The sequence below is a fragment of the Myotis daubentonii genome, chromosome 16 (genome assembly GCF_963259705.1).
Source record: "Myotis daubentonii chromosome 16, mMyoDau2.1, whole genome shotgun sequence".
NCBI lineage: Eukaryota > Metazoa > Chordata > Mammalia > Chiroptera > Vespertilionidae > Myotis > Myotis daubentonii.
Genome location: NC_081855.1, coordinates 4,836,846 through 4,849,935, shown reverse-complemented (window position 1 = coordinate 4,849,935; position 13,090 = coordinate 4,836,846). Strand labels below are relative to the sequence as shown.

Below are 13,090 nucleotides of genomic sequence, written 5' to 3'. Positions count from 1 at the left end.
GTATGTTTCATTACACTGAGCTTTACTCTTTGTTAATACAATGTTATTTATTTGAACTCTTTCTGTTTTATGTATTGCCATTATTGAGCCTTTTTTGTCAATGACAACGAGAACATTTGTTATAATAGGAAATTAGAAAATTACTAGTGCATCATAGGTGCCTGTGCAGTGCTGTATCATTTTTCTTTTTTATATATATTTAAAAGTAAAACTATGGGCCTGGCCTCTGTGACTGAGTTGGTTGAGCATCGTCTCATGCACCTAGAGGTCTCCGGTTTGATTCTGATCAGGGCATGTGCCCGGGTTGCAGGCTCGATCCCCCATGTGGGTCATGCAGGAGGCAACGGATCAATGTTTCTCTGTCATCATTGATGTTTCTATCTCTCCCCGCCTCTCCCTTCCTCTCTGAAATCAATAAAACATATTTTGCTCAGCTGGTGTGGTTCAGTGGTTGAGCATTGACCTATGAACCAGTCAGTTGGTTTAATTCCTGGTCAGGGCACATGCCCAGGTTGCAGGCTCAATCCCCAGAAGGGGGCATGCAGGAGGCTGCTGATCAATGGGATCTCTCTCTCATCATTGATGTTTCTCTCTCCCTTTCCCTTTTCTGAAATCAATAAGAATATATTTAGTACTAGCTGGTTCCTGCGTTCGATTCTGGTCAAGGGCACATGCCTGGCTTGCGGGCTCGATCCTCAATAGGGAGCGTGCAGGAGGCAGCTGATCAATGGTTCTCTCTCTCATCATTGATGTTTTTATCTCTCTCTCTCCCTTCCTCTCTGAAATAAAAAATTTAAAAATATATATAAAAAATAAAAATATATTAAAAAATAATACAACATATTTTAAAAAGAAAAGAAAAACTATGGAAGTTATATTTGTTCTGTGAGAGGAAGGAGATGCAATCAGAATAGATGTACATAAAGTAGAAAATAAATTCCCCCTAGGCCTTCCCCTGCTAGCGGTAATGAGAGTTTGCTGTGTATCCTTCTAGATCTTTCTTCTGCAAGTTCCTTTTGCATGTTTGAATGCTTGTTTATGTATATATATATTTATATAACACATGTATAGTTCAATTCAAATTACATCATATTTTTCAAATTGTCCTGCAACTTTTTCTACTCTACAGTGTAACATAGACATTGTTCAGCAACTACTGCATTCTTTAAAATGGCTACACAGAGTCTCATAGTTATATATAATATCAGGTTTTGTTTGATCAGATGCTTGTTTTTATTTTCTGGTTACTACAAATAGGCGTTAGTGGAGGGCACACGGAGGGAGAGTGTACACACATTTGTACGTTTCTTTCGGATGGAGCTCTAAGGTGGACCTGCTGGACTGAAGGTAGCTCTCCCGATTGGCTGCTCCTTGCTTATAGAGCACAGAGGGCACCTCCCCCGCACTTACCCAGGCGGGTGCCGGCAGACCGCTGCCTCACCAATGGGACGGACGGAGCGCTAGAGCTTACTTGGCATTATTCTCTGTCTCAGTGAGGTTGACTCTTTTTTATTTGTTTAATGTCCTTTTTGTAGTTTTATTCTGTGAATCGCGTATCCCTACTATTCCTTTTTCAGTTGCCTTGTCTTTCTTGTTGGATTTCAGGAAGCTGTATTATTTCTCACTGGTGTTTATTAAGCTCTGCCTTTTTCAGAACGAACTGGCGGTAGCTCTTTTTTTAAGAGAGAACTCTATAGTAACTGTTAGTCCCAGGCTGCAGTTGTGTTAAAACTCAAGGCTGCCTGTGCTTGTGAAGTGCTTTCTTCGTGTAGGTATTCCAGCATTCCACAGGAGTGAGCACATAGCAGGCATCATTCTCAGAGGCAGTTCCTTATTGTATGTTTTTTTTTCCTTTGAGGATTGAGGCTTTACTATGGTATTGGTATGAGATGTAGTGTTTGTGAAATCGCATATACATTTTTGTTTATCACATTTATGGCAAAAGTCGCCTAGTTAATGTAGTATATAAACTCACCACTTAGGTTGTGTTTTTTTTTCCCCCCTTTCCCTCAGCATCCCCAGAGAAACATCCCCTTATTTGGCTAATCTTCTTTTGGGTTTGCTTCAGAAAAACCAAAAAGATAGAATGGACTTTGGTAAGTAATATTTTCAATTTTCTCATGCTTTCTGATTTTATTTGTATATTCTGAAAAGATTTTTTTAAAAGACACTATAGAGGTTTCAGAAGAAAATTAAAGTCAGTTTCACTTTTCTTTCTATGTCTCTCTTTCTTTCACTTACTTTGTAAATATTTATTGAGTGCCTGCTATGTTTTAGTATGGGGGATAGAGTAATAAACAAAATCTCTGCCCTCATGATTCATATGTTCTAGTGGGGAAGAGACCCAAACAAATTATAACTCTAATTCCTTGCTATATTAGGAAGTGATGAGTACTGTGAAAAAACTAAAAGAAGGAAGAGAAATGAGGGGCGGTGGGGATTAAAATTTTAAAGTAGTCAGTGAAGACCTTTCTGAGAAAGTGACATTGGAATAAAGACTGGATTGATGTGTGTGTGCCACGTGGGTGTCTCTGGGAGAGTTTTCAGGCAGAGTGAGTAGCCATACCACTGCCCTGAGCTGGGAAGGTCGTATAAAGACTTGGGCTTCTGCTTAAAGTGTAATGGGGAGCCATTGGAGGGTTTCGAGCAGAGGAACGATTGGAATTGGGTCTGTCTAATGTGAAAAGGACCGGTTTGGTGCTTGGTGAGAACAGCCTGTGGTGGGGCTGGGGGTGAGGAGGCAGGAGGAGGCTGGCAGACTCAAGGAGACCAGAGAGCCACCATGTGAGAGATGAAGCAGCTTAGACTGCGGCAAAAGCAAGGGAGGTGGGAAGAAAGTGGTGCATTCTGGATCTTTTTGGAGGCAGAGGCACTGCATTTCTGGATGGGTTGGATGTGGGGTGTGAGAGAAAGAGAAGACTTAAAGACGACTCCCAGGTTTGTGGCGTGAGCAGCTGGAAGGATGGAGCTGTCAGTTACAAGGTTGGGAAAGAGTGTGTGGCTAGAGCAGGTGTGGGGGCAAGATTAGGGTTTAGGTGGGACATTTTAAATTTAAGATGGCCATTTGGTATCTAAGGACAGATGTCACAGGCACCTGGATATCAGAGGGGAGAGGTTGAGGCTGGTGAACTATTTGGGAAAAGATCTGGAAGAAGGAATGGAGGAGAAACACCCCAGAATCCTGGCAGAAAAGTTCCTAACTTCAAAGAATGGGGGTTAGGGCCCAGGGCAGCACCTCCTCATGGCGGCCCTGGTGCTTGTGCTCCGCGGCCGCTGAGCTCCAGCGTGCATTGTGGGAGTGGGCTGCGGGGCCTCTTAGAGGCCACTGCCTGTCTCAGGATTTTATTTTACTTTTTAAAATATATTTTTATTGATTTCAGAGAGGAAGGGAGAGGGGGAGAGAGATAGAAACACCAATGATGAGAGAGTATCATTGATCAGCTACCTCCTGCATGCCCCACACTGGAGATGAAGCCCACAACCCATGCATGTGCCTTGATCAGGAATCGAACTGTGACCTCCTGGTTCATAGGTCGACACTGAACCACTGAGCCACGTTGGCCGGGCTATCTCAGAATTTTAGATGCTTAAGGTGGAAGCTACTATCATTGATTTTAAACCTTTCTTCTTTTATAATATAAGCATTAAAGCTAAAAATTTCCCCCTCAGTACTTTAATATATCACAGTGTATCTTCATATACTATTTTACCACTTAATGAAAGAACTTAGAGTGCTTAATATTATAGGGATTATGTAGTTTTTAAGGTTTTGAGAGAACATTTACCCTTGAAACTGTTTGGGTATCAGCTCCTCTTTGGGGGATAGTTTGTTAACTTGTTCTTATCAATCTTATGTAAAATAGCAAGACTCCAAAATGACAGACCAAAAACCCCATAAAACATGTATAATGAAGATGCTTATCAGATTAACTCTAATCTTTAAATTTTTTAGAAAAAAATGTGTTTGCTATTTTTTCTGTAGTAATCCTAACCTACATAATAAAACCCTAATATGTAAATTGACTGAACTGCAGAACGACTGGTTGCTATTACGCACACTGACCACCAGGGGGCAGATGCTCAAGGCAGGAACTGCCCCCTGGTGGTCAGCATGCTCCCACAAGGGGAGCGCTGCTCAGCCAGAAGCTGGGCTCACAGCTGGTGAGTGCAGCAGCAGTGGCGGGAGCCTCTCCTGCCTCCGCTGTAGGCGGGCAGTAATGAGTGAGGGGTCCCCAACTGCGAGAGCCCCGGACTGCCAGAGGGATGTCTGACTGCCGGCTTAGGCGCAGGAATTGAACCCTGACCTCCTGGTTCATAGTTTGATCCTTAACCACTGAGCAACACTGGCTGAGCTACTTACTATCTTTTATTATCAGGCTTATTGTGTAGCTTTTATTCTTGATGGATAGTGAAGAAATTAAATCAAATTAATATATTTTTTAAATAGTTAAAAAAAATATTTTTTTGAAACCAGCTGCAGGACTACTTCTGGGATAGAAGGATAGAATTTAGTGTACAAATCAGCTACCTAGATTTCCTCTTAGGACAGTGAACAGCCATAGTTCAAAAGATGCCGAGGAAGGGCTGGTCGCAGCCCAGTGCTCCTGGCTGGTCTGCTGAGAAGACACACCGGACCGCGGCTGCCTCAGTGCCTCAGGGTGTGCTGTGTTGGTAATGGATGCTTTGGAAATTCACAATTATTTTAAAATTTTCATTGATTAAGAATTACGTATAATTTGATAATTTTGATTTATAAAAATAATATGCTTTTACATTTAAAGGAAATGGAGGCAACATAAATGAGTTAATAATTGTTTATGATCTCTATGTTAACTACATCGACAAGATTAACCTATTTGCTAGTCAACGGCTGAGTAAGGTTGCGTTCTCATTTCTCATTACAGAAGCGTTTTTTAGCCATCCTTTTCTTGAGCAAGTTCCAGTAAAAAAATGTGAGTACCCACTTTTTGCATTTTTATTAAGGAGAGAATGCAAGCTTAAGGAAAACATTAGTATTTTGTATTACAAAATTAATTTTTTCCTGTGTTTTTCAAGATTTCATTGACCTTTTTTTAAATATCTATAGTTGTGTTTATTTCATAACAGTTCTGTTTTTTACTTCTGAAGCCAAATTGAAATAGTTTTAGTTGTTGCTGCATTTAACAAGTAGGTTAATGTGAATTTTTGGTCTACACAGACCTGTAGCAGTTTTGACAGGTTTCTCTGTCAGTCGAGTCACGTGGTTGAACTACAAAGTGGTGTTCCTCCTCTCCTGTGTTTTTCTGACAGCCTGCCCCGTCCCCGTGCCCCTGTGTGCTGGCTCTGCCTCGGGAAGCGCCTGCGGCAGCTCTCCGCCTTGTCGCTTTGCCTCTCCTCCAGTGAGTTCTGGTTTTATTAAAATACTTGCAGTTGTGCTGCTGTCTGTGCACTGATGGAGCCTGTGACTACACTGTAGGTATGCTTTTTATATGTAGTGTTTGCCTGCAGCCGAGGCTTAGGTCAAATGGACCTAGCTTTTGATCTCCACCCTTTTGTAGCCTCAGCAAGAAGTTTTATCTTCTGGCTGTTTTCCTCTGAATATTGAGTGTTACTCTGGTCTCTGCATGCCCTTGGGGTTGGGAAGGATGATACTTGCAAACCAAGAGAGCCTCTTACTTAAATCCTGGCAGATAGGAATTAATAAGACTTATTTTACCTGAATATCGTGAACAGTTTGGATAGTTACTATGCATGGAATGCCCGTGTGGAGGAGCCACCCTGGAGTCCGTCACTGACTTGGGCTCCCTTAGTTGTGGTTACTGGCCCTGCAGGGTTGGTCCACTCCAGCCTCTTCTTTCTGCTGAGGTTCCCAAGCCATTTCTTCAGGGCTTTCTTCCCTCCCTCTGTGCTCCTTCCTGACCCTGAGAACTGCTCAGTCTGGTCACTGCTGCTTCCTCTCCACTCCCAAGGCCTTCCTTTACCCTCTTCTGTATTTTCCCAGACTGGCCCTTCCCCAGATCTCTGTTGCAACCTGGGAGGGTGGTGACCTTGAGGATTTTGTGCAAGGCAGAAGGTCCAAGGGCTCCTGTGTCAGCTATTGTATGTTCCAGGTTAGCCTGGTACCATGAATTTCTTCAACTCTGCTGGCAGGAGGGTGGGGAGCCATAAAAGGAGGTGCTTGTATGACTAGCTGGTTGAGGCCACTCAGAGGTCTAAAAGTATGGGGCTTGGGAGCTTCATAACCCTTGCTCGCCATACTAACTAGGACAAAGGGCGTAATCTCTCTAAACTGGTTTCTCATATGTAAAGTGAGTATAATTTACCTCCTTCATGGGGTTTTAAAAGGAGAAATGAGCAAAAGCACTTGCTGCAGTGCTTGACACGCAATAAATACTTAGGAAGGGCAACTGCTATTGTTATTTTCCTGGGAAACCTAACAACCCTTAGCTAACGGGATGCTAGTCAGCCTATAGCAAACATCCTTCTCAAAGCCCTGCAGACTCAAGCTGAATAGAACAAGCAGGTGGGTGAACAAGACTTCCTCATATTCCCGTCAGTTTAAAGAACGACAAGCCCTGGATTTGGAGTGACGGGATAAGTGGGGAGGAAGGGTATTGCCATGGAAAGACTGTAGGCTTTGTTTGGAGTCGTCATAACTGGCCTCAGTGCTGTGGCCGCTTGCTCATTCGTGACTTTGGGCCAGTCAGGTCCAGAGCTGAGCCTGGCTTCTGTATTTGTAAGGTAGGCCTAATTAACCTTTGCATAAAGGCAACGTGTGATAATCTGTGCAGGGTGCCTGGCATAGTGAGTACTTGATAAGCCGTAGCTATTATTATGAAGTAATATATGTGATACGCATGATACATAATACAGAAAGCAAAGTTTATGCTAGAAAAAGGAAACAGGACGCATCTGTGGGAGCAGGAGTAATGGCGCCTGTGGGTGGTAGAATAACCAAGGGTTGAGGAAGAGGCCAGTGGGAAGGATGTTGAGCTGGAAATGGCTTTACCTGGTGAGAGCATGGTGGTGTTTCTGCCGGGTAGGTAGCATTGAAAAGCAGAGCAACACAGGAGCGAGGCTTTGGGCTACTGGGGAAGAGAGGACAGAACGCTGACGGGAGTGAAGAGGCATACTCAGAGGGAACCCATTGTTAGAAGGCCTTTATGAAAAGCTCACGCTTAAAGTGAAAATAGAAAGGGAAGCTGGAGAATAAAAGGAATGAAGGAATGTTTCTATAATTTCCAGTTGGTGAGATTAGAAAATGGCAGGTTTGATTGGTTTTTAACATAATCTGCCAAAAGTAAGATGATTTCATACATGCGTTCTCTCCCTTCCTATGGCTGGAGTAGATTCTTACTCAGGGTTAATGCACACAAGTGTGCACATTCTTTTTTTTTTTTTTTCCCTTCACATGGCTATAGATTAAATCCTCTTTAGATGATATCTCTTTAATATGTATTATTTAGTTTGATTCATTTACTAAAAGCCTGCTTTGTGTGAGGTCCTGGTTGATACTGATGAATGACATGACAGTAAGGAGTTTTAATTGTGTGGAGAAGAGGCAGGCTGATCAATCACTACTAGAAGCAGGCCTGTCAATGTCTTCATTGCCTGTGGGAATGTGGATGAGAGGCATGAGATCAGACCAAGAACTAAGGAAGACTGCTCAGAAGAGGGCATTGAGCTGAGATTTGAAGGAAGAGTTAGCAAGGTGAATTAGTAAAAGAATAGTATTGTAGGCAGAGAAATCTTCATTCACGAAGTCACGGAAGCACAGCCCACTGAAGGAACTCTGTTGCCCTCCATGGCCACTTATGTTCAAACTAGAGGCCTGGTGCACAAAAACTTGTGCACTTTGGGGGGGGGGGGGGGCGTCCCTCAGCCCGGCCTGTGTCCTCTCGCAGTCTGGGGCCCCTTGGGGGATGACCACCTGGTGGCTTAGGCCCGCTCCCCGGGGGATTGGGCCTAAGCTGGCAGTCAGACATCCCTCTGGCAGCCCGGGAGTCCTCGGGGGATGTCCACTTGCCAGCGGGGAGCAGGCCTAAGCTGCAGTCGGACATCCTTAGCGCTGCTGAGGAGGCAGGAGAGGCTCCCACCACCACCGCTGTACTGGCAGCCATCAGCCTGGCTTGTGGCTGAGCAGCCCCTGTGGGAGCGCACTGACCACCAGGGGGCAGCTCCTGCATTGAGCGTCTGCCCCCTGGTGGTCAGTGTGTGTCATAGTGACCAGTCATTCCCAGTCATTCTGCTGTTAGGGTCAGTTTGCATATTACCCTTTTATTATATAGGATTGGTTTGAACTAAGTAAAATTTAAAAATGAGTTTCTTAGTCACACTAGCCACATTTCAAGCGCTCAGTAGTCATATATAGCTAGTTGCTGCCATACTGGACAGCTTCGATATGGAACTTTTCCATCATGGCAGGAAGTACTCTCGGACAAGTCTTCTAAGCAGTCCAGTCTGGTGGGTATAAAGAGCATTGGTGAAGGGAAAATCAAGTTAAAGGGAGAGGGAGAAGCTATACCTTGAAAGAATTTAGGCATTGCTAAGGAGTTCAAGTTTACCCTTAAAGCTGTTTGAGGTATTTGAATGATTCTTTGTGGAGGTATGATAGGATCCATTGTGTGTTTTAGCTGGATTCTTCTTTTTTAAGCTAGGTGCTTCTAAAAGCAGGTGGAGGACCAGCCTGGAGACAAGTAGAGAGGTCTCTCCACTGGAGGAAAGAACCCGAGACTATTGCAGCTTTTTTGTTTTTGTTTTTTTTGGCGTTGCTCAGTGGTTGAGCATCGACCTGTGAACCAGGAGGTCACGCTCTGATTCCCAGACAGGGCACATGCCTGGGTTTCAGGCTCTATTCCCAGTAGGGGGCATGCAGGAGACAGCTGATCCATGATTCTCTGTCATCGTTTCTTTCCTTCCCTCTCCCTTCCTCTCTGAAATCAATAAAAATGTATTAAAAGAAAAAAAAAAAGAATAAGGACCTGAACTAAGGCAGCAATAAGAAAAGGAGAAGGGGATGGAAAGCAGGTGGGAGAAAGGTAATGAGTTTGCAGAGCTTGGAGATGCTTGAACTTGGGATTTAAGGAAGAGGGGGACCTTAAAGGCAGTGGATAAAGGGATGATGGTGAAGGTACTCGGTAAGGGAGCCTGGGGAGGAATGCTTGGGAGTACAAAAGTGATGAATTCACATTGTGCAGGCAAGTAGCGGAGGGGCTAGAACTCATTGGAGAGAACCTGCGCTGTGGAGTCCTCATTATGTAATGGTGCTTGAAGGTAGGGTAGCATGGTGACGGGGTGAGTATAAAGCACATGAGGAGTAGAGAAGCAGGGTGGCACCTGGGGGAATTCTGTACTCCTCTCTCCTAAGGGGCAAGTGAGAAGCAGGCACTCCCAAGAGAGAAGTAGGAAAAGCAAGAGAGAGCAGGGTTACTGAATGGGGGGGTGGAGTGTCAAGAAAGGAATGGTCCACAGTTCAGTTGCAGCAAGGAATTCAAGGAACTTAAGGAGTAGGCAGTGGTTGTTACTGGTAAACTTAATAAAGGCAATTTTATCCGAGCATTGAAGGCAGAAAGTGGATTATGGTTGGTTTAGGGGTACATGGGAAGTGAGGAATTTGAGTCAGTAAAGATTGATAATTTCAAGAAATGTTAAGAGAAGATGGTAATTGAGAGGGTTGCAGGGATTTGACATCTGAGAAAATGAAACATGTTTATGTGCAGAGGGTAGAAGGTCAGAGAAAGGGAAGTTGACCTAGGTGCTTGAAGAGGTGGGGAGAATGAAATGGGAACACAGATGGTGGAGCGATTAGCTTTGAACAAGGAGAGGCATCTCTTTGACCAAGACGGCTGTGGATACAAGTAATTTATAAATAGCAGAGGAAGAAATTCAGAAAGTTTCTGCCTAAATCGCTAGAAAGACGTTGTCATACTTGGAATAACATCGCAACTCAATTGCTTCTAGTTGTGTGATTTGGGGCAAATCCTGACCTTCTGAGTCCTGTTTATTTAAAGATGGAATGAATTCCATAATGGGACTGAAGTTAAGGAAAGCTCTTCACAGGGTCCAGCCCATGGTTGATGTTCAGAATAGTTAGTCCTTCCGTCTTACCTTCCTTGAGATATAAATTATCTTCAAAAAGTAATAAGGAGGCCCGGACAGAGAGGCTCAGTGGTTGAGCGTCGACCCATGAACCAGAAGGTCACAGTTCGATTCCTGGTCAGGACACATCCCGGTTGTGGCTCAATCCCCAGTAGGGGGCGTGCAGGAGGTAGCCGATCAATGTTTGTATCTCATCATTGATGTTTCAATCTCTCCGTCCCGTCCCTCTTCCTTCCTCTCTTTGAAATCACTAAAAACATATTTTTTAAAAAGTAATGAGGTTTGCCGAAACCGGTTTGGCTCAGTGGATAGAGCGTCGGCCTGCGGACTGAGAGGTCCCAGGTTCGATTCCAGTCGAGGGCATGTACCTGGGTTGCGGGCACATCCCCAGTAGGAGATGTGCAGGAGGCAGCTGTTCGATGTTTCTCTCTCATCGATGTTTCTAACTATCTCTCTCTCTTCCTCTCTGTAAAAAATCAACAAAATATAAATATATAAAAAAAGTAATGAGGTTTTATATCAAGTGTGCATCACACACAAAAAGAAGAGATAAGGAGATTTGAGATGGGTTTTATTGCACAGTAACTTTCAAAGAAGCACCAGCAATGAATTTAAAGAGCATTACAAAGTATTTTTTCTCTTCTTAAATGGAAACAAAGGTTAAATGTAATAGGGACTTAATACATAATAACTCATGCATTTTGATGTTTTAGAAAACCATTGCATAATCAAGACATTCAATTAGAGTTGTCACTAGAGACCTTGAACTAGGCAAGTGCCAAAAGGTGCCAAGAGCTACTTACACCTGAGTATTTGTTTACATATATTCATATGTTTTCTTCCCTTGCTGTCCCATCTCCCACAGACCAACTCCTCCCCCTAACAAAGGAAAACAAAAGAAGTGCACCCATACCTTGAAGGTTTTCCAAATCTTTCTTTTTGTGAGTGTAAATACATCTCTCGGCTGAAGTGCAGTTATCCTTATTGATTTGTTTACATTTTTACATAATATGGTCTGCTTTCCCGTTTACAGTGTTTTTTGCAATTGGAGATTTAAAACTGTGTGTGCTTGCAAGATGCCATTAAAGTCCCTGGACAGTTTGTTTTAGTTGTTAAGTAAACAGTTATTGAGTATCTGCTTTGCTAGGCAATGAGCTGAAACTGGGGATGTTGGGACAATACAGACTCATCATAAAACTTGTAGGTGAGGCATACAGGTACATGTGCTAAATGGCATTGTGTGTGTGTGTGTATATATATATATATATATATTTCAAAGAGGAAGGGACGGGGATAGAGAGATAGAAACATCAGTGATGAGGGGGAATCATTGATTGGCTGCCTCTTGCACGCCCCCTACTGGGGGTCGAGCCCGCAACCCAGGCATGTGCCCTTGACCGGAATCAAACCTGGGACTCTTCAGTCCCCAGGCTGACGCTCTATCACTGAGCCAAACCGGCTAGGGCAGCATGATATATTTTTAAGTATCACTTTTGGAAAACATTTAAGAAGTCTTTATGCAAAGAGATTAAAAACTGTGCTTTTTGAAGGGAAAGATTTCCAAAGAGATTTATTAAAATTTTAGATGAAATTGAACTTTATGCCTAATTGAATGAAAAAAAACAAACACCAACTCTTTATTGTAATGCCTGTTCTGACTTGCACTTTATTATTAGGCCAGTGTTAACTTTACGTTGTTAATTTTAGTCCCTTGCAGATATGCAGCATATTCAGGAAGAAAACCTATCCTCCCCACCATTGGGTCCTCCCAACTATCTACAAGTGTCCAAAGATTCTGCCAGTACTAGTAGCAAGAATTCTTCTTGTGACACGGATGACTTTGTTTTGGTTCCACACAACATCTCGTCAGACCACTCATGTGAGAATCTTTTCTACTTGTACACATTCTATTTTTTAATTTACTAGACTAGCATTTTTTAACCTTTATATATGCTCTCTTGTTTAGTTGTTTGAATTCCCAATATTACATGCCTACCTTTCTAAAATCTGCTTGGCCATCTTCCATACAACAATAACTTTGGATTCTGAAGGTACATGAAAACTATAGGAAATGATCTCAAATTCTGTTTGTGTCTAAAGAAATAGAGAAGCCAACATAATAAGAGAAATTAAATTAAATTTAAGGAGAGGAATTAAGGGAAGACCTCTTTTGGAAAAAACCTAAGCGTCAAAGGAGTCAAAAAAATCTGGATGCCTTCAGAGATAATGGCAGGAATGAACATCATAGATAGATAGGAAGAACTTTTATAAAGAAAGATGAATCCAAGTTTCTATACTAAATACTATAGGCCTGTTTATATTGCCTGTGTCTTCATGTGTGAGTTTTGGCAAATTGGGTGTTTTACAGAATTGGTCCATTTCATCTAGGTTATCAAATTCGTGAGCCATAGAGTTATTCATAGTAGCACTTTATTATCTATCCCCCCCCCTTATCTGTCTTTTTAATATCTGTGGGACCTTTAGGCATGTCCCTTCTTTCATTTCCAAAATTACAATTTGTGTCCTTTCTCTTTTTTTCTTAGTTACCTTGGAAGCTTACCGATTTTCTCAATCTTTTCAAATAACCAACTTTTGGTTTTGTTGATTTTATGTTTTCACTTTCATTTATTTCTGCTCTAATTTTTATTATTCCTTTTATTATGCTTTCTTTGAATTTAATTTGCTCTTCTTTTTCTAGTTTCCTAAGATGGAAATTTAGATTGAATTCAGATCTTTTTTGTTTTCTAATATATGCATTCAATGCTATACATTTCTTTTCAAGGACTGCTTTCACTGCTTCCCACAAATTTTGATAAGTTGTGTTTTCATTTTCATTTACTTCAAAATACTTTAAAATTTCTCTTTAAGTACTACGTTCTTTGTCTCATGAGTTATTTAGAAGTGTGTTTGTTGTTTAATTTCCACATATTTTGGGATTTTCCAGTTATCTTTTTGTTATTGATTGCTTTTTCTTTTTTTAATTAATCCTCATTGCCGGGGTTCTTGTCCCAGC

The 13,090-nt window shown here is 42.3% G+C and overlaps 1 protein-coding gene across 6 annotated transcripts in view; it reads left to right on the top strand.

The window, feature by feature from the left end:
* The window catches only part of ULK2 (unc-51 like autophagy activating kinase 2), a 109,994-nt gene that overhangs the window by 44,434 nt on the left and 52,470 nt on the right, over positions 1-13,090 (top strand). For 5 of the 6 annotated variants that reach the window (XM_059668452.1, XM_059668451.1, XM_059668455.1 and 2 more), the window contains exons 10-13: positions 2,014-2,096; positions 4,905-4,952; positions 5,290-5,378; positions 11,785-11,956. In XM_059668452.1, coding sequence (XP_059524435.1) covers positions 2,014-2,096; positions 4,905-4,952; positions 5,290-5,378; positions 11,785-11,956 — 392 coding nt within the window. The remainder of the gene's footprint in view (positions 1-2,013; positions 2,097-4,904; positions 4,953-5,289; positions 5,379-11,784; positions 11,957-13,090) is intronic. The other variant, XM_059668453.1, reaches the window with a different exon arrangement.